General features: G+C 42.6%; 1 protein-coding gene across 1 annotated transcript in view; it reads right to left on the bottom strand.

The window, feature by feature from the left end:
- Positions 1-3,964: 3,964 nt before the first annotated feature.
- The window catches only part of LOC124717351 (UDP-glucosyltransferase 2-like), a 76,792-nt gene continuing 53,383 nt past the window's right edge, over positions 3,965-27,373 (bottom strand). The window contains exons 4-5 of the mRNA XM_047244180.1: positions 22,369-22,588; positions 3,965-4,247 (exon numbers count right to left, since the gene is read on the bottom strand). Coding sequence (XP_047100136.1) covers positions 3,968-4,247; positions 22,369-22,588 — 500 coding nt within the window. The 3' untranslated portion in view covers positions 3,965-3,967. The remainder of the gene's footprint in view (positions 4,248-22,368; positions 22,589-27,373) is intronic.

Raw genomic sequence — 27,373 nt, 5'->3', positions numbered from 1 at the left:
TTGTCAATAGTTAATCCAGCTTTAAACCTGATTTCAGCTTCAGTCCATTGAGTAAATGCTTTTTCGTGGTTAGGACTATTTTCATGCAGTTTCAGAGCTTCACTTAAATGTTTCCAATTTCTGGAACCCACAGTGGTAGTCAAATTAGTAGTTGACTTTAAACCAAACAGTCGACAACAAAAGCAAAAGACACTGTCGTTTGATACAGAATAAACTAGGCACCGTCGTCTGATAGTTTCTTCGTTTGATAGTTTTCTTGTGTAATGAGTTGAAGAGAAATGACGCCCATTTTCATCTTTTGGAAAGTTATTTAGACATACTTGGGAGGGTCCACATATTATAATGCGATCTATATCTCTAGCATTAAGTACTTTTGGCCACGTACCTACATCAGAAACATTGTATTCTTTTATTGCAAGAACGTTGATACTTTCATCGACCACAGATGTCATGTGTTGATTTTGACTTGGAGAAATATCAGAGGATTCATGCAAACATGTACTGCGCTGGTCAATTTGATCACCTTCAATAGATCATTGTATATTTTTTGTGTATAATTGTTCACAGTCTGAAGAAATATTTGCTGATACATGGACTTTTGATTCAATATCTGAAGTATTTGCCTTAGAATTTCCTTTAAGGTACTTATAAATATTCATGTGCTTTTTAGTTTCTTCAAGAACTTTTTCTTTTTCAGCTTTTCTTTTCCGATTTTCTGAACCAGAAAGCTTTTTTTTAATAATCTCCTTCTCTTCTGGCATGATTTAATAATTTGACAAATTATTGCTTGGACACTGCTCTATTTCGCGACCACAATATTCGATCTATAACAAATAAAGAAATTCACCTATCAGTAGACATAACTAGAAAAAAACCTGAACTGAAAGATAAAAATGTTTTTCGCACCTATCAGAAAATTAAAATGTTGACACAGTCACGACACTCGTTTCACTCACAATTATTCAGCCACGAAAACATGACCGCTGCCACCGACTCTTACTGACAATTACTGACATGCGGGTGCAAATCGTAGCGCTGCCAACATATGCAGTCTAACAAACATTGTGTGGCGCTGTATTATTTCAGTAAGTTAGGGGAGAATTCTCTATGAATGCAGTGCACGCATTGCATGATCTATTAATTAATGTACATGAGTCATTAAGTCACAAATATTCGATATAAATACATTCGTATTAATTAAATCATAATGTAATGTATATTTCACAGTCTGTATTTTCTTTTATTTGGAGCGACCGGTAGTTTCTGTTGTAAACGAGAGATGGTGCGGCTGCATAGGCTCTTCCTTGTTGCAGTTCTTGAAACAAATAAGAGAGGCGCTTTGGTAGAGCCCGTGCTAGCCCACGTCAAACATGGATGGTTGCAGACAATACGACGATTGCATTCAGCATGATTTCTCTTCTGCTACCCCGAATTCATCGCGCATTCGTGAGATTAGCGACGTATGTTGAAAGAGACTGAATAATATTTTAGTTTCGCGAAATGGGTGATTGTAAATTGTAATTTTTTTTTTACATGCGTTTAGTACGTGGCGCCCCTTGGGCCCCGGCGCCCTGGGCGACCGCCTTGTCGCCCCACCCTAAAACCGGCGCTGAGTATAGAGATCACTGGAAACAACACATACTCAGGCCAAAGATATAATTCATACCAAAATCCTGTTAGTTAAATATAACATTATGCTTGTTTAACGAGTTGCACTTCATGATCTTAGAGCATCTTAGTAAAACTAAACTAAACCCCTCCCGAACAGGCCATGAAGGCCCAACGGTACCGACCGGTCGCCGTGTGATCCCCAGTCCATAGGAGTCACTGGATTCGAATATGGAGGGGCATGTGATCAGCACACCGGTCTCCCCGCCGAATGTCAGTTTCCGAGATCGGAGTCGTTACTTCTCAGTCAAGTAGCTCCTCAGTTTGCCTCACAAGGGCTGAGTGCACCCCGCTTGTCAACAGCGCTCGGCAGACCGGATGGTCACGCATCCAAGTGCTAGACAAGCCCGATGGCGCTTAGCTTTGGCGATCTGACGGGAACCGGTGTTATCACTGCGGCAAAGCCGTTGGAATCTTAATAAAGGAACTGTCAAATAAATGTCAAATCCTACTTTATAGTCAATGAACCGTCAAATGCTTATCGAAATACACTACTGGCCATTAAAATTACTACACCAAGAAGAAATGCATGATAAACGGATATTCGATGGACAAATATATTATACTAGAACTGACATGTAATTACATTTCCACTCAATTTGGGTGCATACATCCTGAGAAATCAGTACCCAGAAAAACCACCTCTGGCCGTAATAATGGCCTTGATACGCCTGGGCATTGAGTCAAACAGAGCTTGGATGGCGTGTGCAGGTACAGCTGCCGATGCAGCTTCAACACGATACCACAGTTCATCAAGAATAGTGACTGGCGTATTGTGACGAGCCAGTTGCTCGGCCACCATTGACCAGACGTTTTCATTTGGTGAGAGATCTGGAGAATGCGCTGGCCATGGCAGCAGCCGAACATTTTCTGTATCCAGAAAGGCTCGTACAGGACCTGGAACATGCGGTCGTGCATTATTCTGCTGAAATGTAGGGTTTCGCAGGGATCTAATAAAGGGTAGGGCCAGGTAAAAAAAATGTCTCTGAGCACTATGGGACTTAACATCTGAGGCCAACAGTCCCCTAGAACTTAGAACTACTTAAACCTAACTAACCTAAGGACATCACACACATCCATGCCCGAGGCAGGATTCGAACTTGCGACCATAGCAGTCTCGCGGTTCCGGACTGAAGCGCCTAGAACCGGCGGCCAGGTAGAGCCACGGGTCGTAACACATCTGAAATGTAACGTCAACTGTCCAAAGTTCCGTCTTGCGAACAAAAGGTGACGGAGACGTGTAACCAATGGCACCATCACGACGGGTTATACGCCAGTATGAGGACGACAAACACACGCTTCCAATGTGCGTTCACCGCGATGTCGCCAAACACGGATGCGACCATCATGATTCTGTAAACAAAAAATGACTGTTTGCCTTTCGTGCACCAAGGTTCGTCGTTGAGTACACCATCGCAGGCGCTCCTGTCTGTGATGCAGTCGGAAGCGTGATGGTACGCATTTCTCCTCCTTACACGAGACATAACAACAACGTTTCACCAGGCAACGCCGGTCAACTGCTGTTTGTGTATGAGAAATCGGTTGGAAACTTTCCTCATGTCAGCACACTGCAGGTGTCGCCACCGGCGCCAACCTTGTGTGAATGCTCTGAAAAGCTAGTCATTTGCATATCACAGCATCTTCTTCCTGTGAATTAAATTTCGCGCTTGTAGCACGTCATCTTCGTGGTCTAGCAATTTCAATGGCCAGTAGAGCACATTTCTTATATATATATATAATTACTATATGTCATGTAATCACTATGAATTAGACAGTGGCAGTTTACTATAATTGCAATATGGACGTCAAATCAAAGTAGACATAAGAATGAGTGTAAATTACGGTGTATAATTTATTCACGTGGTCAGTCACCACATATATAGACATTTTCAGCTATGTAATGGTAAGTTACTTGAGTTATTAGGACATCATTGCGTTCCATTCGCGAATGGAACGCAGGAGACTAATTGCTTAATCGCCTGTGTGCACGCTGTAGAGTCCGATCCTCAAGATACATACAGGAGCGAAACATAGGGGATTGTGGTATATGCCAAGACTCATCACTTGAAGTGAAGAAATTAAGAAGCAACTCCACTGCAGTGTTACGAACAGTATCGTCTTTTATTTCCGCAACAGCAACAAATAAAGAGTGATTTGGTTTTGCAACTCATTGGTGATAACAGAGGTACAAAACAACGAAGATTTTCACAAGAGTGGAATGAGAGTGTAGACTGTGGAAGAGTGGAAGAGGTTTGTTTGTCCTGTCAGGGTCGCCAGCAGCGATAGCTGGACTGCCGCGTCACGACCTCTTGAGCTTGCCGCCCTCCTGGAACAGCGCCGAGAGGACCTTCCTGGTGAGGAGGTACAGAGCTGAGGACGCGGCAGCGGCGGCCAGCAGGAGGAAGGCGATGACGTCGAGCAGCCAGCGCTGGAACCAGTGGAGGTCCAGCGAGGCGCAGCGCAGGTGGGGCGCCCCCTGGTGCCTCAGCGCGTACTCCGTCCACCACACGGCCGTCTCCAGGGCTGTCTGCGGCCGGTCCCGGTAGATGGCCGACAGCCGCTTCATGCGCTGCTCGTAGCTGGCGGCACAAACAGGTTCTAGTTAGAGAGCCTGTATAGAGAGAGAGTGACCAACCGGACGATACGGCGGCCATTTTTCTGCCAAACTGCGGGCGGGACTTTTGAATGGCCAGTAGTGGAGTAGTGAAGTACACACTCACCGAATCTAAAGCACAAGACAATATGGCGAAATCATTCGTTAAATGCCTTTCTTCACAGCTATAATGTACTCATAGTAGCCTACTACGTACAGCACAGGATAATTTGATACAGTAGCTGTAAAAATTATTCGTTACTTGCATTTATCTCCTTTACAGTTCGTTTACTCGACATATTGCAATGAAAGTAACGTAAATAAAATAAAGTAGTGTATAGCATTTGTTTTGTATCGGAAGTGCATAACGCTAAAGATTTAACGTACCTATATGACGTCAGATGAACGAAAGTCGTAAGCAGTTGTTTACTTGTGACATGCAAAAAGTGTGAGACGTATTAGTACTTCTTGTCTCGTTGTTGTGTACATAGTTGCGCGTAGTCAGCGCGTACACAACTTTCCCACTAGAGCGCGCCCCGCTAAGCACAACAGCGCAGGCGCAGCGCTCGTCTGTCCCCGCACTACAAGATGGCGCTGTCTTAGAGACGGACCAAATTCTGCTTCCGCTGACCCACATATTAATATGTAACGCAGCCAATGAGATTGCTGCTAACGTAGAACCTTTTCTCCTCGCAGATCACACTTGCACAGTGATACCTGAACGCGCGAGGTATTATAACGAGTGTACAGACCTCCGCTTAGCCAGTCTGCATTTGTCTGCACCAGTCTGTACCAGTCTGCATTGGTCTGTACCAGTCTATAGTAAAGTTTCAGTCTGCGCCTAAGAAGATTTTCATACTCTTGTACATAGCCATGAGGATAAATGTATAGACACTTTGTCAAGTATCAGAGATATGTGAGAATAAGATTAACATACCATGATCAAAGGAACTTCAGATTGTCAATTGTAAACAGCATCCAGAATCAAGTTATGTAATGTTTATATGCTTGTTATTATTTTAATAAATGTGTGTGAAAATTAATCAAGTTCTGTTTAAAGTTGGTCACCATCAATCTGCTACTCTAAGCATGCAAGTGGCATTTCTATCGTCTGACCTAATGGCAGAAGATAAGCACGCCACGGTAAGACCACGAGACATATTGCTGACACTCGCCTACTTCGTTAGAGCGACAAGTCAAATAATCTGATGGTGTGTGTACCGAAGGTCTTACAGTACGCACACCACACTCTCGTCTTCAAACTTTTTGCATGTCACAAGTAAACAATTGCTTACGACTTTCTTTCATATATATATATATATATATATATATATATATATATATATATATATATATATATAGTTAATACCTCTCGCCTCTCGTAGATAACAAACACAAAAGAATACAAAAATCAGGTAATGTTAAATGTAGGCTACTGTAATAACGACCAAATATAACAAGAAAACTACCCTATCCCTTCCACCCCACAGTAAGTAGGCCTATTAAAAACTGTCTTCAAGAGTACCTACAATTATTTACTACGATTAATGTTTGAGCAACCACGACAACTGCGGAAAACGTCCTTACAACTTGCCAGCGTCAACAGTTAGGCAATAATACTGAAAGCAAAATGATGCCTAGTGTTCTGATTCGGAACGAAATAAAGTTTGACGCTATAAAGTCGAATGAGCATGGCACAACAATTACAGGAACTTTCTGTTTCCATCAAGGACTGTCAGATATTGGCTTCAGAAAAGCTTGTGATGCTACCAGTATGCACGAACTGTTAAAGAAATAAGAGCTTAAAAATGCAGTAAACTGTAATAGGCCTACCTGTTTTGCGTGACTAAAAGTATTTTAAAAAACTGCCCTCTGCTTTCGTCTTTCTTCATTGCGTGGAAATCCTAACATGCGAAATCCACCTTCCCCTCTATTGTAACAACCAAATGCAGCACAACCCGGCGTCGTTTACGAACGTCTGCAGAACGAATTACAGATGTCAAAAACAATACTGTACAATTACTAACGTCTGCAATTACTAACGTGATTACTTCAAACATGTAGGCCTAGCGACTTCATCACAAAACGCTTCATTATTTCAACTCGTATTTAAGATCGCAAACGCTAATTACGTACTAAAAACAATATACATCTAAATCGAACATGCATGCACAACGCATAACAAGTCTCTCAATAATTCAGATACCTTTTAATCGTTTTCAAAAGTCCTCTGAACTCGAAAGCACAGCGAACATAGCGAGCGCGAGAGACGTTTGGCAGAAAAATGGCGCCAAAGCTAATCAACCAACCACGGACAACTTCACCTATGGCCACTCTCTCTGTATACAGGCTCTCTAGTTCTGGTTCACAACCGTGTTATCGGCAGTAGTTATTTAAAAACATAGAATCAGAGTAGGCTGCAGACCCAGGTTGTCACGTTACAGCTCGCTTGCTGGTATTGAAATGTTATTTTGATTCCTTTTTAGGGTTCGTACCTCAGTCGATGAAAATTGAACTCTTATCGGATCACTTCGTTATCTGTCACCATGCTCTGGTATGGAAATATGGGATGGACCTCCACTCCTCCCTCGTTTCATCACTCCCTAAAGATCCCGGATGCCATGCACTACCTCTAGCCTTTCGTATCCATTTACCTTTCCCCACCCGCATATTACGAAAATGGAAGAGGATGTAGATGAAGATGAAATGGAAGACACGATACTGCGTGAAGAGTTTGACAGAGCACTGAAAGACCTGAGTCGAAACAAGGCCCCGGGAGTAGACAACATTCCATTAGAACTACTGACGGCCTTGGGAGAGCCAGTCCTGACAAAACTGTACCATCTGGTGAGCAAGATGAATGAGACAGGCGAAATACCCTCAGACTTCAAGAAGAATATAATAATTCCAATCCCAAAGAAAGCAGGTGTTGACGGATGTGAAAATTACCGAACTATCGGTTTAATGAGTCACAGCTGCAAAATACTAACGCGAATTCTTTACAGACGAATGGAAAAACTGATAGAAGCCGACCTCGAGGAAGATCAGTTTGGATTCCGTGGAAGTGTTGGAACACGTGAGGCAATACTGACCCTACGACTTATCTTAGAAAATAGATTAAGGAAAGACAAACCTACGTTTCTAGAATTTGTAGACTTAGAGAAAGCTTTTGACAATGTTGACTGGAATACTCTCTTTCAAATTCTGAAGATGGCAGGAGTAAAATACAGGGAGAGAAAGGCTATTTACAATTTGGACAGAAACCAGATGGCAGTTGTAAGAGTCGAGGGGCATGAAAGGGAAGCAGTGGTTGGGAAGGGAGTGAGACAGGGTTGTAGCGTCTCCGCGTTGTTATTCAATTTGTATATTGAGCAAGCAGTAAAGGAGACAAAAGAAAAGTTCGGAGTAGGTATTAAAATCCATGGAGAAGAAATAAAAACTTTGAGGTTTGCTGATGACATTGAAATTCTGTCAGAGACAACAAAGGTCTTGGAAGTGCAGTTGAACGGAATGGACAGTGACTTGAAAGGAGAATATACGATGAACATCAACAAAAGTAAAACGAGGATAATGGAATGTAGTCGAATTATGTCGGGTGATGCTGAGGGAATTAGATTAGGAAATGAGACACTTAAAGTTGTAAAGGAGTTTTGCTATTTGGGGAGTAAAATAACTGATGATGGTCGAAGTAGAGAGGATATAAAATGTAGACTGGCAATGGCAAAGAAAGCCTTTCTGAAGAAGAGAAATTTGTTAACATCGAGTATTGATTTAAGTGCCAGGAAGTCGTTTCTGAAAGTATTTATATGGAGTGTAGCCATGCACGGAAGTGAAACATGGGCGATAAATAGTTTGGACAAGAAGAGAATAGAAGCTTTCAAACTGTGGTGCTACAGAAGAATGCTGAAGATTATATGGGTAGATCACACAACTAATGATGAGGTATTGAATAGAATTGGGGAGAAGGAGTTTGTGGCACAACTTGACCAGAAAAAATGGTTCAAATGGCTCTGAGCACTATGGGACTTAACTTCTGTGGTCATCAGTCCCCTAGAACTTAGAACTACTTAAACCTAACTAACCTAAGGACATCACAAACATCCATGCCCGAGGCAGGATTCGAACCTGCGACCGTAGCAGTCGCGCGGTTCCGGCCTGAGCGCCTGAACCGCTAGACCACCGCGGCCGGCACTTGACCAGAAGAAGGGATCGGATGGTAGGACATGTTCTGAGGCATCAAGGGATCACAAATTTAGGATTGGGGGGCAGCGTGAAGGGGAAAAATCGTAGAGGGACACCAAGAGATGAATAAGCAGGTTCAGAAGGATGTAGGTTGCAGTAAGTACTGGGAGATGAAGAAGCTTGCAACCCAGAATATGCTCTGTAGGAATCAGCATGGATGCCAGAAACAGCGATCGTGTGAGACCCGACTCGCCTTATTTGTTCATGAGACCCAGAAAATATTAGATACAAGCTCCCAGGTAGATGCCATTTTCCTTGACTTCCGGAAGGCGTTCAATACAGTTCCGCACTGTCGCCTGATAAACAAATTAAGAGCCTACGGAATATCAGACCAGCTGTGTGACTGGATTGAAGAGTTTTTAGCAAACAGAACACAGCATGTTGTTCTCAATGGAGTGACGTCTACAGACGTTAAAGTAACCTCTGGCGTGCCACAGGGGAGTGTTATGGGACCATTGCTTTTCACAATATATATAAATGACTTGGTAGATGGTGTCGGAAGTTCCATGCGGCTTTTCGCGGATGGTGCTGTAGTATACAGAGAAGTTGCAGCATTAGATAATTGTAGCGAAATGCAGGAAGATCTGCGGCGGATAGGCACTTGGTGCAGGGGTTGGCAACTGACCCTTAACATAGACAAATGTAATGTATTGCGAATACGTACAAAGAAGGTTCCTTTATTGTATGATTATATGATAGCGGAACAAACACTGGTAGCAGTTACTTCTGTAAAACATCTGGGAGTATGCGTACGGAACGATTTGAAGTGGAATGATCATATAAAATTAATTGTTGGTAAGGTGGGTGCCAGGTTGAGATTCATCGGGAGAGTCCTTAGAAAATGTAGTCGATCAACAAAGGAGGTGGCTTACAAAACACTCGTTCGGCCTATACCTGTGTATTGCTCATCAGTGTGGGATCCATACCAGGTCGGGTTGACAGAGGAGATAGAGAAGATCGAAAGAAGAGAGGCGCGTTTTGTCACAGGGTTATTTGGTAAACGAGATAGCGTTACGGAGATGTTTAGCAAACTCAAGTGGCATACTCTGCAAGAGAGGGGATCTGCATCGCGGTGTAGCTTGCTGTCCAGGTTCGAGAGGGGGGCGTTTCTGGATGAGGCATCGAATATATTGTTTCCCCCTCCTTATACCTCCCGAGGAGACCACGAATGTAAAATTAGATTCGAACGCGCACGGAGGCTTTCTGGCAGTCGTTCTTCCCGCGAACCATACGCGACTGGGAGGTAATGACAGTGGCACGTAAAGTGCCCTCCGCCACACACCGTTGGGTGGCTTGCGCAGTATAAATGTAGATGTAAATATCCTATGTTATCTATAACCTCGACATTTCCCGCCCCCTAGTTTATCCCCTGCTCACTGATCCTGGTACTCTGCCGTGCCTCAACCACCACATTTCCCCAACACGTCAGCTCCACACGTTCACGTCATCTCACAACGAAACTAACTGCCTTCCCTTACCCGATAATGAAATCCCCTGCGATATACACTCTTCCCCCCAGATCAAGAAGATCCCTACCACCCTCCTCTTGTCAGAACTTCCCTCCCCTCCACTCCCCTCCACCCACTTTCTACGTCGTGGTTCGGAACCGCATCCCTTTTCATTCTTCCCCCATCACTCATCCAAACATCCGCCCACACAAACACCCGCCGACGTACTTCCTTTAAATGCTACGTCCTCGTAATACCGTTATCCCTAGCAGTCTACATCCACTTATCACTTCACCCATCTATTTACGTTAATCAAACAGCACATCGATCTTTTACGTTTTACCTTCTGCAAATGTTGTCCTCCCCCGGTAGATGAATGGTCAGCGTGACGGATTGTCAATCCTCTGGGGACCGGGTTCGATTCCCGGCTGGGTCGGGGAATTTTCTCCGTCCAGGGACTGGGTGTTGTGCTGTCCTCATCATCATTCTATCATCCTCATCGACTGCAGGTCGCCGAAGTGACGTGAAATTGAAAGACCGGCATCCGGCGAATGGCCTGCCCGACGGGAGGCCCTAGCCATAAGATTAAATAAAATAAATTCGTCTATCTATTTTTATTCATTCGTATGCAACATTCATTTTCGCTTCATCTGTATCTATACTTTAATTAATCAAAAAATCGGTCTTTCATATCTCAACTTATGGAACTGACGATCTGCTATTTTTGTCAGCCACCGTGTCCAGTTTTTGTACTATGTTCTTAAAATTTTTACTTTCATGAGGCTGAAGAGCGGTAAATTTTATCTGCTGACAGCACCCTCCCTCGCCACCCGTATGAGGTGAGGGGAATGAAATAACGGTAATGACAAAAATAAAGACTGCCTGTCTGTCTGTCTGTTAAAAACCCTTTTTTCGCATGAAGTGTTACACGTGTCAAGTTGATACTTATGTTATATACTAAAGTCTACGGTCCCTTGACAGTGAAGAAAATTCCAACTTCCAAGTCAATGCAGTCGAAAGATGCGACCATTTATATTAGATATTTTTATATTTGCGAACTTACTCATCAAAACTTCTAGGGTACTTCTCGTTCCCCTACAACCGTAAAATCTGACAAGAAGCAAGGTTTCACAGTACAGATAAAGGAAAAATTCAAAAAGTGTGAATTTGTTATTATATCACACGAAAAAAGTTTTTGTCATATGTTAACCCTCTCTTTATTTTATTTTTTTTTTTTTGCAGTAACGAGTACACGCATCAAGTCGAATTTTATGTCATGTATTAAGGTCTGTAATCCCTCAGCGCTGTAATTCTAAGTCACTTCAATCAAAAGATACGGCCCTAACTGTCACATACTCGTAATTTGTCAGTCGCAAACTCACTTATAAAAACCATAGTGTCCTTCACGTTGACCTAGAACCATGAAATTAGCGCGAAGCAAGGTTTCACAGTCCAAATAAAGGAAAAAATCCGAAAATCGCCAATTTGTACTTATACCACACGAAAAAAATGTTTCTTTTCAAACTTACATTCTCGAAAGTCTTGGAATTCTAGGGATAGATATTTTGGCAGCATCAATGCTGATAATAGGCAAAAATAGTCGAGATTTTCGATTCGCGGGATGGCTGAACTGTCTGCATAAATAATTGAGTTTGCACGGAACCCTCAAGGCGCGAATCCTAATCACATCTGGCCGATTTTTGCCTTTCGTTTTTGACGATTGCAGTTCGTTCTCATTTTCTCCTTTCTTTTTCTCTAGTATTCTTTCATATTTTCTCCTCTTTCTCATTTCATGACTGATTTATGCAGGAGACAAGACAACAGTGGTCTTAATTTACTGTTACCTGCACCGAAATTTTATTCGTTATGCGGTTTCTCTCCGTGAAATTCTAGTAAAGCCAGCTGGTACCTTTAAAGATCAGTAGGAGACTCTTTTACTAGTTCACTATTAGATTAATTTTTTCAAGAAACTGATGACCCCAGTATTCTGTGCGTTTTGGCCCAAAAGCTTCGCATTGGAAATGTGGTATGGTTTCATCCACCCTACCACATAGTCTACACTCAGAGGCTTCTTCCTTTATATCCATCGAGTGTAGGTGTTTCATAAGATTCTCGTGACCAGTAATCAGTCCTATCATTAATTTAATCTGTCTCCTGTCCAAGCCCAGGATTACAGAACTTCTCTCGAAACTTGGCTTCGTTAACGTTAGCTTATCATTCTCTGGTTTTAGATCTTAATCTAATACTCTGCGTGTTGCCTTCCATTCCAACTTCGTCTGTTTTCTTACTTCAGAGTACTTCCCATATACACTCCTACTGCCTTTGGTTTGGAAACCTTCTAAATTTAACACTTTAGATCTGAAAATATTTCTGGTGTTCCTTCTACTTTTATGGTGTGAATATTACTCAAACTATCAGTATGACATTCATGATTACAAAATACCGACACGGATTATTTACAGGAGAATACAAAAATTGGTAGAAGCCGACATTTGGGAAGGAACATGTGAGGCAATATCGATCCTACGGTTTATCATAGAAGACAGACTGAAGGAAGACAAAACTAGCCCCTGTAACGAGATCGAAGATCGTAGCAGAATGCCATGATGCCCTTGTGAGGCTAGGGAAAAGCAACAGGGTAAACCTCCTCTGGGTCCCTGGTCACCCAGGAATTAATGGCAATGAACAAGCTGATAAACTGGCTGGGTTAGGTGCGACGACTTCATTTATTGGACGAACCTGTCCTGACAATCACCAAGGCGGTGATAAAATCAAAACTGCGCAGCGGAATCAATATGTAGCACGTACAATATTGGACTGTTGTTGTTGTGGTCTTCAGTCCAGAGACTGGTTTGATTCAGTTCTCCATGCTGCTCTATCCTGAGCAAGCTTCTTCATCTCCCACTACCTACTGCAACCTACATCCTTCTGAATCTGTTTAGTGTATTCATCTTTTGGTCTCCCTCTACGATTTTTACCCTCCACGCTGCCCTCCAATACCAAATTGGTGATGCCTTGATGCCTCGGAACATGTCCTACCAACCGATCCCTTCTTACAGTCAAGTTGTGCCACAAACTCCTCTTCTCTCCAATTCTATTCAATACCTCCTCTTTAGTTATGTGATCTACCCATCTAATCTTCAGCATTCTTCTGTAGCACCACATTTCGAAAGCTTCTATTCTCTTCTTGTCCAAACTATTTATCGTCCATGTTTTACTTCCGTACATGGCTACACTCCATACAAATACTTTCAGAAACGGCTTCCTGACACTTAAATCTATACTCAGTGTTAACAAATTTCTTTTCTTCAGAAACGCTTTCCTTGCCATTGCCAGTCTACAGTTTATATCCTCTCTACTTCGACGACCACCATCAGTTATTTTGCTCCCCAAATAGCAAAACTCATTCACTACTTTCAGCGTCTCATTTCCTAATCTAATTCCTGCAGCATCACCTGATTTAATTCGACTACATTCCATTATCCTCGTTTTGCTTTTGTTGATGTTCATCTTATATCCTCCTTTCAAGACACTGTCCATTCCGTTCAACTGCTCTTCCAGGTCCTTTGCTGTCTCGGCGAACCTCAAAGTTTTTATTTCTTCTCCATGGATTTTAATTCCTATCCGAATTTTTCTTTTGTTTCCTTTACTGCTTGCTCAATATACAGATTGAATAACATCGGGGATAGGCTACACCTCTGTCTCACTCCCTTCCCAACCACTGATTCCCTTTCATGCCGCTCGACTCTTACAACTGCCATCTGGTTTCTGTCCAAATTGTAAATAGCCTTTCTCTCCCTGTATTTTACTCCTGCCATCTTCAGAATTTGAAAGAGAGTATTCCAGTCAACATTGGCAAAAGCTTTTTCTAAGTCTACCGATGCTAGAAACGTAGGTTTGCCTTTCCTTAATCTACTTTCTAAGATATTGGACTATGGTACAAAAACAATAAGCTATTAATGCCAAAGCCATGTTTACAGACAAGTTCTGCAATCTTGGACTTGAACAGGACACTGATTAAACTCATGGCAGGACTAATGACCGCCCATGGGAACTTAAAGGATTTCCTATACACGATAGGTGTAGAGAGAGATGCCTTTAAATGTAGACTATATGGTGAGCTGGATGAAACCACACCACATTTAATCTTCCAATGAGAAGCGTTAGAGGCCAAAAGACGCAGAGTATTAGGGTCCTCAATCCCCGAAAAATGATATCTAATAATGAACAAGTAGACGGCCTCTTCCTACTCTTTGAAGGTACCGGCTGGCTTTATTACAATTTCAGAGAAAGACACCGCAGAATAACCTCAGTTTTGGTGCAGGCAGTAGGCGAAGTCCACTGTTGTTTTTGTCTCCCTGCGCAGATCAGATCAAATCAAATGAAGACGAACAAAGGCGTTTTTCGCTGACGGCGGACCTTCTCGTGAAATTTCAGTCACCAACTTTTTCCTCAGAGTATGAAAATATTTTCTTGGGTCCCACTCACTTAGCGAGAAATTATCATCGTAATAAAATAAGATAAATCAGAGCCTGCACGGAAACATTTAAGTGTTCGTTTTCCCTGCACACTGTTCGAGAGTGAAACGGTAGAGAAGTAGCTTACAGGCTGTTAGATAAACCCTGTGGCAGGCGCTTAGTTGTGAAGTGCAGAGTTATCATGTAGATGTAGATAATCAGCATTTGTAATAATATGAAACTTTGCAAAATGACCCACTAGCATTAATTGTTTTGGAAAAATGAAAACTTTTGTGTTACAACGTAAATTAAAGAAGCTTTCATGCCATATCCAAAAATGTGTAATAAAGCTGGTTTCCGAAATACCGGTTTTGGAGAATAGCCATACACAATGTGCTGTTGGACTATTTTCAACATACTGAATTATAACATATAAACGTTCATTAGTGTTCCACTAATTTATATGACTTATTTCTGTTTTATGCTTTAAATTGTTGTTTTAAGTTTTACATATGTGTTTTGTTTTGTTTTTTAATTTGCCATATCACATATGAGCACTTTGTTAATTGACAGTAATAAATAACTCACTATTTCTTTATTTATTCCTTGGGGCCATGTAGGACTGTGTCTGGCTTTTATCTGAGCCCATATTTCCCTCTTTCGTCATGAGTGGCGCTGCTTGCGCTCTTCTGCCCAAAGAACACCGTGTCTTCTTTTCGGTTCCTCGTCTCGGGTTATTCCGTTTGTCACTATCTTCTTTCGGAAAAGAACTCTGCCAAAAGCATCTTCGGGTTTGATATGTAGCATCTGGAGGTCTTCTTCGGTGTTTCTAAGCCACGGTATCGTAGCACATACAAACTCATTAAAATAGTAATAACCTGTGAAGAATTGGTTAAAACATAACTCTTCTTTACACCAGGCACATAAAATGAACGAAATTTCTACATGTAATACACACGCCGGACAACACAATATAAAACAAAATTAAACGGTTTTCGAATTGATCCTCTAAATTTACTGATTTGTACCAGCCATATTTCAGTACATCAGAAAACGTTGACAAAGACAGTTGATTATGTACTAATAACTGCAGCTTGATTATATTGATTCTCAAACTGAGACTAACATCATAATGTTTCAGCAGAACTAGGTCTGAGAAATCTTCTCACAAATATCTTCCATCGTCGATCCCTTTGGGATCATCAGAAGAACAAATTCATTGTCGTCGGGTATGATGCCCAAAACGGTTCTTTCTCACTGAATATCCTCAAGAATTAACAATAATACAGTGTTTTGTCCCACACTGTGAAAGACAACTTCTGTTAAATATCTTTTAACATGGTGAGACGTCAGTTTAGCCGATTTCGGTGCCACCACAAGAACATTTGAAGCTTCAAAACAGATTCTGGAGTTCTCGATCCAATCTCTCCATTAGTTTCTTTAAAACTGTGAAATGGGGCTGGTCATTGTAGAAAAGCCATTTTGAGCGCCGTACCTGAGGACAAGGAACATTTTCATCAATCTCCACTTCAAAAATAATTTAATCAAGGTGCAGCTACTAAGGTAGTACATAAAAATTCCTTTCGCCAACTTTTCCAGTGTACTGAAATATGCGTGGTACGAATCAGAATATTTAGTGGATCACCCACGCCACTCATTGAAATACTGCTAAATTATGTTTGATATTGTGTTGCTCGTCGTGTGCTTTATATGAAAAAAATTCATTCATTTTGTGCACATTGTATGAAGAAATGTTATGTTTTTATCATTTCTTTACAGATTATCGTTATTTCGTGTCGTAATAATGAGTTACTTATTATTTTAAATTAACAAAATAAACATATGTGAGAGGGTTAACTAAACAACAAGAAAACATGGATTTAATAGATAAAATAAATATTCAAAGTATAAAATAAAAATAAGTGAAATAAATAAGTGGAATAATGATGAACGTTTAGCTAGTGTAATTGGGTACGTTGAAATGCTCCAACAGCACTTTTCAAAAACGGTGCTTTAGAACCTGATTTCTTACACATGGTTGGATGTGGCGTGAAAGCTTCTTTAATTTAAGTTGTAACAGATGCTTTCCTTCTTCAACATTAATTAATGGTGACGGGGTATTTCGCAAAATTTCAAAGTATTACAAATGTTGATTGTACAGTTTTCAAGAACGTTCGTTACATTTCAACTTTCATAGAAAAATTTTTTGTGTATTATGGTTTCGAAGATATTCCCTCTAACCTTCATACGCCAAATCATGTTTTGGAATTTGTTTTACCTGCTAAAATTGGCTGAATACGAAAATATACGTTTTGCATTATGCTGACACCTCCGCATTCCTGCTAAATTTCATCAAGATCGTTTATTTACACCGGCGATTGTTCCCTTGTTAGCCCAAAATGAATAAGATAGAAAATGTCAACAAACTTGCATTAAAAATTAAAATAACATTAAATTGCAAATTTTCAACTTTTGGTACCAAAAATTGTTATGACATTATGTGTCATAAAACAAAAATCGCAGAATTGAAAGCTAACAAACATATCAATGACGTAAAAATGAATGTTCGTGCAATTATTAGAAATCGCTGATGACAGGGAAAACTGAAGTTGCTATACTTTCTGTATGCTTAGCTGCTTCAGCTACAAACCAGTGGAGACAACTTATTACATTCCATAATTTAGGCAGTGGTATGCAATGCGAACTTCACAGACTTGAGTATTATAATTTGAGCTTTGCATAGGGGTTTTGTTGTGACAAGTTGACCAGAATTTGAATACAGCTTGTTTGAGATTTTAGTTTCTACCACTGGTGCTTGGTGTTGATGAATTTCCAGTTTGTATTCTTGTAACAATGGCTGCTGATTATTCACTTCGTGGCACCTTTCCCCTTGCTTCGATACAAAGAGTAACTAAGGGTTTTCGCAGTTCATTAAGAAGTCCTTGACCCATTGCATAGGATGTGCCATTTCGTCTTTTTGGCTCATGTGCCATATCCATGACAAACTGGATGCCCTGATTTTTCGAGCTTGTTTAAGGCAAGTAACGTTCCAGTGCAGATTCGTATATTCAAAACATGAGAAGTATCACTACCGCAGGATATCATATTTTTATACCGTAATTTGAGGGTTTTCTCTGTATGTATTGTTTCAATGGACAACATCTGCAGAAGGCACCCAGATGCTCATATTTTATTACATTTGTTTCAGAGTTATACATTTTTGAAATTATTTCCAGTCACTCTTGTCATAGAACTCTTATGGTTGCTAAGTTGTCATTTGCTACCAATGTTTGTGCATGTTGTGAATTTCTAAGGATATAGATCCAAGGGACACAAGTGTAACAATTTAAACGGAAGAGAGAGAACTATTTTTTTTCTTTTGCGGCATGAGCTATGTACGACGTACAGTAAAGCAACATTATCAAATTTCGAGCACTAGCATTTAAATACAAGTACAAAAAATTCATGCAAAAACAAATTCCTTTCCGGGGTCATAATGATCCAAAGTTAGGTATAAGGTCCCTTTAATTCAAATAGCATGATCATGTCAAAGCAATATAGGTGCTACCCCAGTATGTTTTATATTGTTGTTTGTTGCCACTTATTCTTTAGATCAAAGAACACATGACATTGCTCTAGAGTTTTGCTCAGATTAGACAACACAAATCTATTTTTTAAATTTAAATTTCGCATTGTCTCGCTAATACTCTATTGCAGATCTTCGGTAGGTGAAATCTATATGTTTTAGGCACTCCTTTTTTACATGTGTTGCGACCAAGTGTATTCTATTGATAACTTTCATATAAGAAATGTTTTTCTGGACGGTTGGGTGATAAGCTTCCATCACTTAACATGCCTCTCTTAGTGTCCAACTACTTCACACACTGATTACGTATTTACACACACAACCTACCTATATATCTCCAAACATACTCCACGAAGAACAGCACGAAGCGTGATGGAGGGTACCCTTTACCATCACTAGTAGCTTCCTTTCCTGTCCCACTCCAAAATACACTACTGGCCATTAAAACTGCTACACCACGAAGATGACGTGCTACAGACGCGAAATTTAACCGACAGGAAGAAGATGCTGTGATATGCAAATGATTAGCTTTTCAGAGCATTCACACAAGGTTGGCGCAGGTGGCGACACCCACAACGTGCTGACATGAGGAAAGTTTCCAACCGATTTCTCATACACAAATAGCAGTTGACCGGCGTTGCCTGGTGAAACGTTGTTGTGTTGCCTCGTGTAAGGAGGAGAAATGCGTACCATCACGTTTCCGACTTTGATAAAGGTCGGATTGTAGCCCATCGAAATTGCGGTTTATCGTCTCGTGACATTACTGCTCGCGTTGGTCGAGATCCAATGACTGTTAGCGGAATATGGAATCGGTGGGTTCAGGAGGGTAATACGGAACGCCGTGCTGGATCCCAACAACCTCGTATCACTAGCAGTCGAGATGACAAGCATTTTATCCGCATGGCTGTAACGCATCGTGCAGCCACGTCTCGATCCCTGAGTCAACAGATGGGGACTTTTGCAAGACAACAACCATATGCACGAACAGTTAGACGACTTTTGCAGCAGCAAGGACTATCAGCTCGGAGACCATGTCTGCTGTTACCCTTGACGCTGCATAACAGACAGGAGCGCCTGCGATGGTGTACTCAACGACGAACTTGGGTGCACGAATGGCAAAACGGTTCTGTTTACAGCATCAGGATGGTAGCATCCGCGTTTGGCGACATCGCAGTGAACGCACATTGGAAGCGTGTATCAGTCATCGCCATGCTGGCGTATCACCCGGCGTGATGGTATGGGGTGCCATTCGTTACACGGCTCGGTCACCTCTTGTTCGCACTTACGGCACTCTGAACAGTGGACGTACATTTAAGATGTGTTACGACCCGTGGCTCTACCCTTCATTCGATCCCTGTGAAACCCTACATTTCGGCAGGATAATGCACGGCCGCATGATGCAGGTCCTGTACGGGCGTTTCTGGATACAGAAAATGTTCGACTTCTGCCCTGGCCAGCACATTCTCCAGATCTCTGACTAATTGAAAACGTCTGGTCAATGGTGGCCGAGCAACTGGCTCGTCACAATACGCCAGTCACTACTCTTGATGATCGTGTTGAGGCTGCATGGGCAGCTGTACCTGTACACGCTATCCAAGCTCTGTTTGACTCAATGCCCAGGCGTATCATGGCCATTATTACGGCCAGAGGTGGTTGTTCTGAGTACTGGTTTCTCAGGATCAATGCACCCAAATTGCGTGAAAATGTAATCACATGTAAGTTCTAGTATAATATATTTGTTCAATGAATACCTGTTTATCATCTGCATTTCTTCTTGGTTTAGCAATTTTAATGGCCAGTAGTGTATAACGAGAACAGCGACTGTGTGAATCCTTCCGTACAAGTCCTAAATTCTCCTAACTTACCTTCGTGGTCCTTACAATAAATATACGTTCTACAGCCAACTTCAAATGCTGGTTCTCTAAATATTCTCAGTAGTGTTCCTCAAAAATAACGTCGTCTTCCCTTCAGACATTCTCATTTGAGTTTCTGACACATTTCCATAATATTTGTGTTTGTTCGCACTTACCGGTAACAAGTAGTCGGCTTCTGAACCACCCTGACTGTCCATGTTGGATGAGATTAGAATAATACCAGATATTACTATCATGTGACACTGCGGGACATATACATACACAATAAATTTCTAGGTAAATAATTAAATCTGACGAACAGATTGGTGTACTCACTGCCACTTATGCAAATCTTAAAGCTCTTTTTGAAATGCTTTGTATGGGCAGCTGCCCACAGTATGTTTTATTCTCTGCCACTACGCACCACAATCACACGCAATAATGCTGCAATAACCCCACTTCTGCAGGATGTGGCCATGTTGTCATTGTCTCATGCAGAGGGTTGGGTTGTTTGGGGAAGGAGACCAGACAGCGAGGTCATCGGTCTCATTGGATTAGGCAAGGAAGGGGTAGGAAGTCGGCCGTGCCCTTTCATAGGAACCATCCCGGCATTTGCCTGGAGTGATTTAGGGAAATCACGGAAAACCTAAATCAGGATGGCCGGACGCGGGATTGAACCGCCGTCTCCCGAATGCGAGTCCAGTGTGCTAACCACTGCGCCACCTCGCTCGATCTCTCATGCAGAGGCAATCGAGTGACGACCATTTGCGATAGGGCCTTCGTCATCAGGTTTTGAATTATGTGGGTTGTCTGCTGTCCACTTTCCATCCGATGTTTTTTGAAATTTTTGGTATCATTCGAAACGTGTAGTGGTCGAACCATGGAGGCCAGCGGATCTACAAGAGTATAGCTGGTGAATCGAGGGAAGTGTTATTTACAACTGAGTTCTTACTGAGAGCTTCGTTTCTGGGTTCTGGAGAATCGGTATTGGACAGAACGGGCAACCACTGTAATAGGAGCTGTTCTGACAGCGACAGTAATGGTCTTCGTGACGTCACTCAGATGTACGTCGGTCTTAGTTGTGTGTGCACTCTCTGCTCGTGCGGGGATGCAACACTCAGCAGCTGAGCACACAAGAGAAACTGCAGCACTGCGTAACACGTAGAGGGGCTACTATCGTAAGCTTGATCTTTTAGTTCAGACAGCCGTCGTATCATCTGCATACATGTTTTTGTCTTTTTTTTTTTAACTTGAAGCTGACATGACACATACAAATTAATTAGAATAGGACCAAGTACTGATCCTTGAGGCAGGACTGTGATGTTTGTTGTTAGCTTTTCTATTAAGAGAAAAGCAGAAAAACCGTCAATACAAGAAGATGGTGTCGAGTAAATTTGCTAACTTCAGGCAAGCAATCACATCAACAAATGTCAACATCAGGCCTTCTGCTGCCCAGTGTGGCCGAGTGGTACTAGCTGCTTCAGCCTGGAACCGCGCGACCGCTACGATCGCTGGTTCGAATCCTGCCTCGGGCATAGGTGTGTGTGATGTCCTTAGGTTAGTTAGGTTTCAGTAGTTCTAAGTTCTAGGAGACTGATGACCTCAGATGTTAAGTCCCATAGTGCTCAGAGCCATTTGAACCATTTTTTCGGGCCGTCTCTCCATGTTGTATGTAAGCTCCCAGCGGAACTGCAAAAGATGCAGACGATTTGTGACCGTCTGAAATATAGATTGTACCCCTGCTGCAAGCGCTAGCACCTGATCACAGCAACTCCGATTGTTTCTGTGGTGTCACCGCCAGACACCACACTTGCTAGGTGGTAGCTTAAATCGGCCGCGGTCCATTTAGTACATGTCGGACCCGCGTGTCGCCACTGTGTGATCGCAGACCGAGCGCCACCACAAGGCAGGCCGCGGTCCATTTAGTACATGTCGGACCCGCGTGTCGCCACTGTGTGATCGCAGACCGAGCGCCACCACAAGGCAGGTCTCGAGATACGGACGAGCACTCGCCCCAGTTGTACGACGACATTGCTAGCGACTATACGGACGAAGCCTTTGCTCTCATTTGCCGAGAGACAGAATAGCCTTCAGCTAAGTCCATGACTACGACCTAGCAAGGCGCCATTAGCTTTACATAGTTTGAGAGTTATCGTATGAAATGTCTCATCAAGAACGTTGTAAACCAACAAAGAATAAAGTTAAGTATTCGAGGAGCTGCATACTTTTCTTATTAGAATCAATACTTATCCTGTTCCAGACTTCACGCCAGTCGGCGTGTGTGTACGCGTGACTTTCTTTCGGCTACCCGTCACTGTGGACTGGCTGCATTGTCAGTCCACATCAGTTTCTAAAGCCATCCCACTGTGCCATGGTTATTACCTCAGTGCCTGTTGAATGTACTAGGGACAGGCACATATTGCTCCGATCCAATAATAATATTACAGTCTAAAGCAATTGCAGGGAGAAATGACAGAAGCGTAGGCTCTGCACATGTTGTAGTAAATTTTCAAACGCTTACCTGGGGTTTTTGAGTATCTTGTTGATCGCCTCGAGGACCGACTCCTTGGTGAGTCTGAGCGTGTCCAGCTCGACGGCCGCTTCCTTGGCCACGTTCTTGCGCAGGTTGGCGTACTGGTCCAGTAGGAAGGGCACCCCCACCACGGGGACGCCGTGGTACACCGCCTCTGTGGTGCTAAGCATCCCCCCGTGGCTGATGAACACCTTCACGTTCGGGTGCGCTGGAAACGAGGAACCGTTCGGCATAGAGCAAGACACATTCGCAGAAAATGAACAAGTAATTTAAATATTAATTTGTTTTTGTCTATAGTTTTATCTCCCCTGACTATTAAGGCCTTCAGTCCCTCTGTTACATTGGACCAGGAACAAAAAATACCAAAAAATATTACACTGCTGGCCGTTAAAATTGCTACAGACGCGAAATTTAACGGACAAGAAGAAGATGCTGTGATATGCAAATGATTAGCTTTTCACAGCGTTCACACAAGGCTGGCGCCGGTGGCGACACCTACAACGTGCTGACATGAGGAAAGTTCCCAACCGATTTCTCATACACAAACAGCAGTTGTCCGGCGTTGCCTGGTGAATCGTTGTGATGCCTCGTGTAAGGAGGAGAAATGCGTACCATCACGTTTCCGACTTTGAAAAAGGTCGGATTGTAGCCTATCGCGATTGGGGTTTATCGTATCGCGACATTGCTGTTCGCGTTGGTCGAGATCCAATGACTGTTAGCAGAATATGGAATCGGTGGGTTCAGGAGGGTAATACGGAACGCCGTGCTGGATCCCAACGACCTCGAATCACTAGTAGTCGAGATGACAGGCATCTTATCCGCATGGCTGTAACGGATCGTGCAGCCACGTCTCGATACCTGAGTCAACAGATGGGGACGTTTGCAAGACAACAACCCTCTGCACGAACAGTTGCAGCAGCATGGACTATCAGCTCGGAGACCGTGGCTGCGGTTACCCTTGACGCTGCATCACAGACAGGAGCGCCTGTGATGGTGCACTCAACGACGAACCTGGGTGCACGAATGGCAAAACGTCATTTTTTAGGATGAATCCAGGTTTTGTTTACAGCATCACGATGATTGTATGCGTGTCTGGCGACATCGCGGTGAACGCACATTGGAAGCGTGTACTCGTCATCGCCACTCTGGCGTATTACTCGGCGTGATGGTATGGTGTGCCATTGGTTACACGTCTCGGTCACCTCTTGTTCGCATTGACGGAACTTTGAACAGTGGACGTTACATTTCAGATGTGTTACGACCCGTGGCTCCACCCTTCATTCAGTCCCTGTGAAACCCTACATTTCAGCGGGATAAAGCACGACCGCATGTTGCAGGTCCTGTACGGGCTTTCCTGGATACAGAAAATGTTCGACTGCGGCCCTGGCCAGCTCATTCTCCAGATTCTCCAATTGAAAACGTCTGGTCAATGGTGGCCGAGCAGCTCGCTCGTCACAATACGCCATTCATTACTCTTGATGAACTGTGGTATCGCGTTGAGGCTGCATGGGCAGCTGTACCCTTTACACGCCATCCAAGCTCTGTTTGACTCAATGGCCAGGAGTATCATGGCCGTTATTACGGCCAGAGTTGCTTGTTCTGGGTACTGATTTCTCACCCAAATTGCGTGAAAATGTAATCACATGTCAGTTCTAGTATAATATATTTGTCCAATGAATAGCCGTTTATCATTTGCATTTCTGCTTGGTGTAGAAATTTTAATGGTCAGTAGTGTACAATACATTTTCAATATTTACGACTCGCATTTCATTTATATACTTCAGAGATATTAGTTACAGGATAATAATCACTGTAGCTGTTGTATTCTGTATGAAGACAGATTTGATGCGGATTGTCTACCCTGTGCAAGCCTCTCCATCACTGCTTAATTTATGCAATCTACATCCTCTTCAACCTGCTCACCTTACTGAAACCAAGGCCTTCCTCTACAATTACTTCCGCCCTCCCCTTCTCCACCCCTCCCCGCCCCAACGCTCTCCCTCTGATTCTGAGGTGACGATTTCATGACGTCACAGCGTATGTTCAGTCAACCGATCTCCACTCTTAGTCAAGTTGTGTCATCAATTTCTGTTTCTCCCAATTCGGTTCAGTATCCCTCATCATGTATTCGATCTACCAATCTAATCTTCTGCAATCTTCTGTAACACCAGCCTTAAGAACTGTTTTCGTCTGAATTGTTTACCATACATGTTTCACTTCTGTACAATGTTTCACTCTAGACAAATATTCTCAGAAAACGTTTCCTGGAAGTTATATTTATATTTGATGTAACAAATTTTCAGATTCTTCTTTACTATTGTTAGCCTTCATTACGATTCTCTCTACTTTGGTCATCATCATTTGTATTGCTGCCCAAATAGCAAAACCCATCTACCACGTTTAGTATGTCGTTTCCTGATCCAGTTCACTGAGTATCGCCGTATGTAATTATGTAATAGGACTACAATGCGTTACTCTTGTTTTAACTTTGTCAACGCTTATCTTATAGCATATTTTCAAGATGCTATCCTATTCAACTGATCTCCACCGCCAGAGAGATTTATAATGTCATCACCAGACCGTAAGTTTTTTACTTCTTTTCCCTGTACTTTATTCCTTTCCCAATTTTTCCTCGATTTTCTTTTGCTTGCTCAATGTATAACGTGAATAATATCAGGGATATGCTGCAATTCTGTATCACTGCCTTCTCGACTACAGCTTTCCTTTAATGACTTTCGATTCTTATAACCGTTGTCTGGTTTGTGTACAGTTTCCAGGTGACCTTCACTCCCTGTATTTTGTCTGTCAACAGAAATAATAATACTAGACCATAACGATACTAAAGAATAAAATTGTGATGAAATTAGCCTATATTATGACTGCAGTACTAATTAGTGTAACACTTTTGAGCAAACGTTTAATATCATCGGATTCCAAGATATGATGACAGAGGAGGAGACTGCAAAGAGAGTGTTAGCAGCTGACACGGGGAATGTAAATGGACCTTTAGTCGGAGGGATCTTTGGAAGATACCTTTTAGAAGTAGGTGCTTTCTGGCTGCTGGGAAGACGCTGGGAGTCATACAGTTATTTCGGGCAGTGGTGGGTAGGCAATTTCGTAATCTGCACTCTACTGCTGCTACGTAACCAATTCGTGCAATTGATTCTCTGACAGTATTAAAGGCTATAGGCTAAAGGAAAAAGTGTTTCCTTTGGAACCAATCGTTAAATCTGTCTGGGAATCGATAGTTAGCGCCTTTGTGCTTTGGTCAGGTAAAGACGTCGGCAAGGAGAAATGCTTATTTAGATAATCAATAGGAACTAGAGACTCAGCAGTAGCTTTGGGTTTGCATAATATACTTCTGCTCCCACAATTTATACGTCAAACGTTAGTGACACATTCAGAACAGCAGTGGAAAGGTAGTTTCCAGATACGATTGAAATATGAAAGAGATGGCAGGTCCTGTGTTAAGTGCTTCGTTAATTTATTCCGAGCTCGAAACAGAAATATCTTAATCCCTCCTCCAGAATATGTTGAAGTTTATCGAAAGGGAAGTAGCCATTTTGTCAAGTCACTTTGACTTGATCATACCTGCATTGTGAAGTGTACTATAGGCTATCTTCTCCCCAACACTACCTTCGCGTTACTCGCACAATGCCGACTGCGGTTGAACTTCAGTGGTTTAGAAGGGAACTCTGTTGAAAGTTTTCCCTATTTCATAACACTAATATCTTCAACAAAACGTTTAGGAATATCTCCTCTCAATGGAGTCAATGCGAAACCGGCAATTTCTTATCTCCAATTTCAAGGCATCCAGTCACACCACTATTCTTAAAGGGAGGTAATATAACCCATGAAAAGAACAGCTGCGAAGAAACACCATGGCAGACTGACCGCCTATGTAATAATATGCACTCTATTACTCGCATAATACCATCGACTGGGTGTGCGACGTTCTCTATCTGACGTCGAAGATAAGGCTGCATTTCCAAAACGAAAGCTTCTCCGTTCATTTCCACAAAATAGGCGATAGAGGCTTCTCAACTTTTTGGTGCGACCCAACACCAGAGTCGGTTTCATCCCGTCTGTCTATTCTGTGTTATACACTGAAGAGCCAAAGAAACTGGTACACCTGCCTAATATCGTGTAGAGCCCCGGCGAGTACTCAGAAGTGCCGCAACACGACGTGGTGTGGACTTGACTAATGTCTGAAGTAGTGCTGGACGAAATGTCACCTTGAATCCTGCAGGGCTGTCCATAAACCGGTAAGAGTACGAGAGGGTGGAGATCTCTTCTGAACAGCACGTTGCAAGGCATCCCAGATATGCTCAATAATGTTCATGTCTGAAGTGTTTGGTGACCTATGTAGGTGTTTAAATTCAGAAGAGTGTTCCTCGAGCCACTCTATAGCAATTCTGGACGTGTGCGGCGACGCATTGTTCAGCTGAATTTCCCAAGTCCATCACAATGCACAATGGACATGAATGGATGCAGGTGATCAGACAGGATGCCTATGTACGTGTCACCTGTCAGAGTCGTATCTAGACATATCAGGGGTCCCATATTACTCCAACTCCCCACTCCATTACGGAGTTTCCATCAGCTTGGGCAGTACCCTGCTGACATGCAGGGTCCATGGATTCATGAGGTTGTCTCCATACACGTATACGTCCATCCACTCGATACAATTTGAAAGGAGACTCGTCAGACCAACCAACATGTTGCCAGTCATCGACAGTCCAATGTGGATGTTGACGTGCCCAGGTGAGGCGTAAAGCTTGTTTCGTGCAGTCATCAAGGGTACACGAGTGGGCATTCGGCTCCGAAAGCCCCTATCGATTATGTTTCGTTGAATGGTACGCAGGCTGGCATTTTTCGGCGTCCCACCATTGAAATCCGCAGCAATTTACAGAAAGGTTGCACTTCTCTCATGCTGAAAGATTCTCCTCAATCGTCCCTGGTCCCGTTTTGCTGGATCTTTTTCCGGCCGCTT

This window comes from Schistocerca piceifrons, chromosome 9 (assembly GCF_021461385.2).
Source record: "Schistocerca piceifrons isolate TAMUIC-IGC-003096 chromosome 9, iqSchPice1.1, whole genome shotgun sequence".
Lineage (NCBI taxonomy): Eukaryota > Metazoa > Arthropoda > Insecta > Orthoptera > Acrididae > Schistocerca > Schistocerca piceifrons.
Note: the sequence above shows the minus strand (reverse complement) of the source record. Positions and strands in the feature narration are given on the sequence as shown.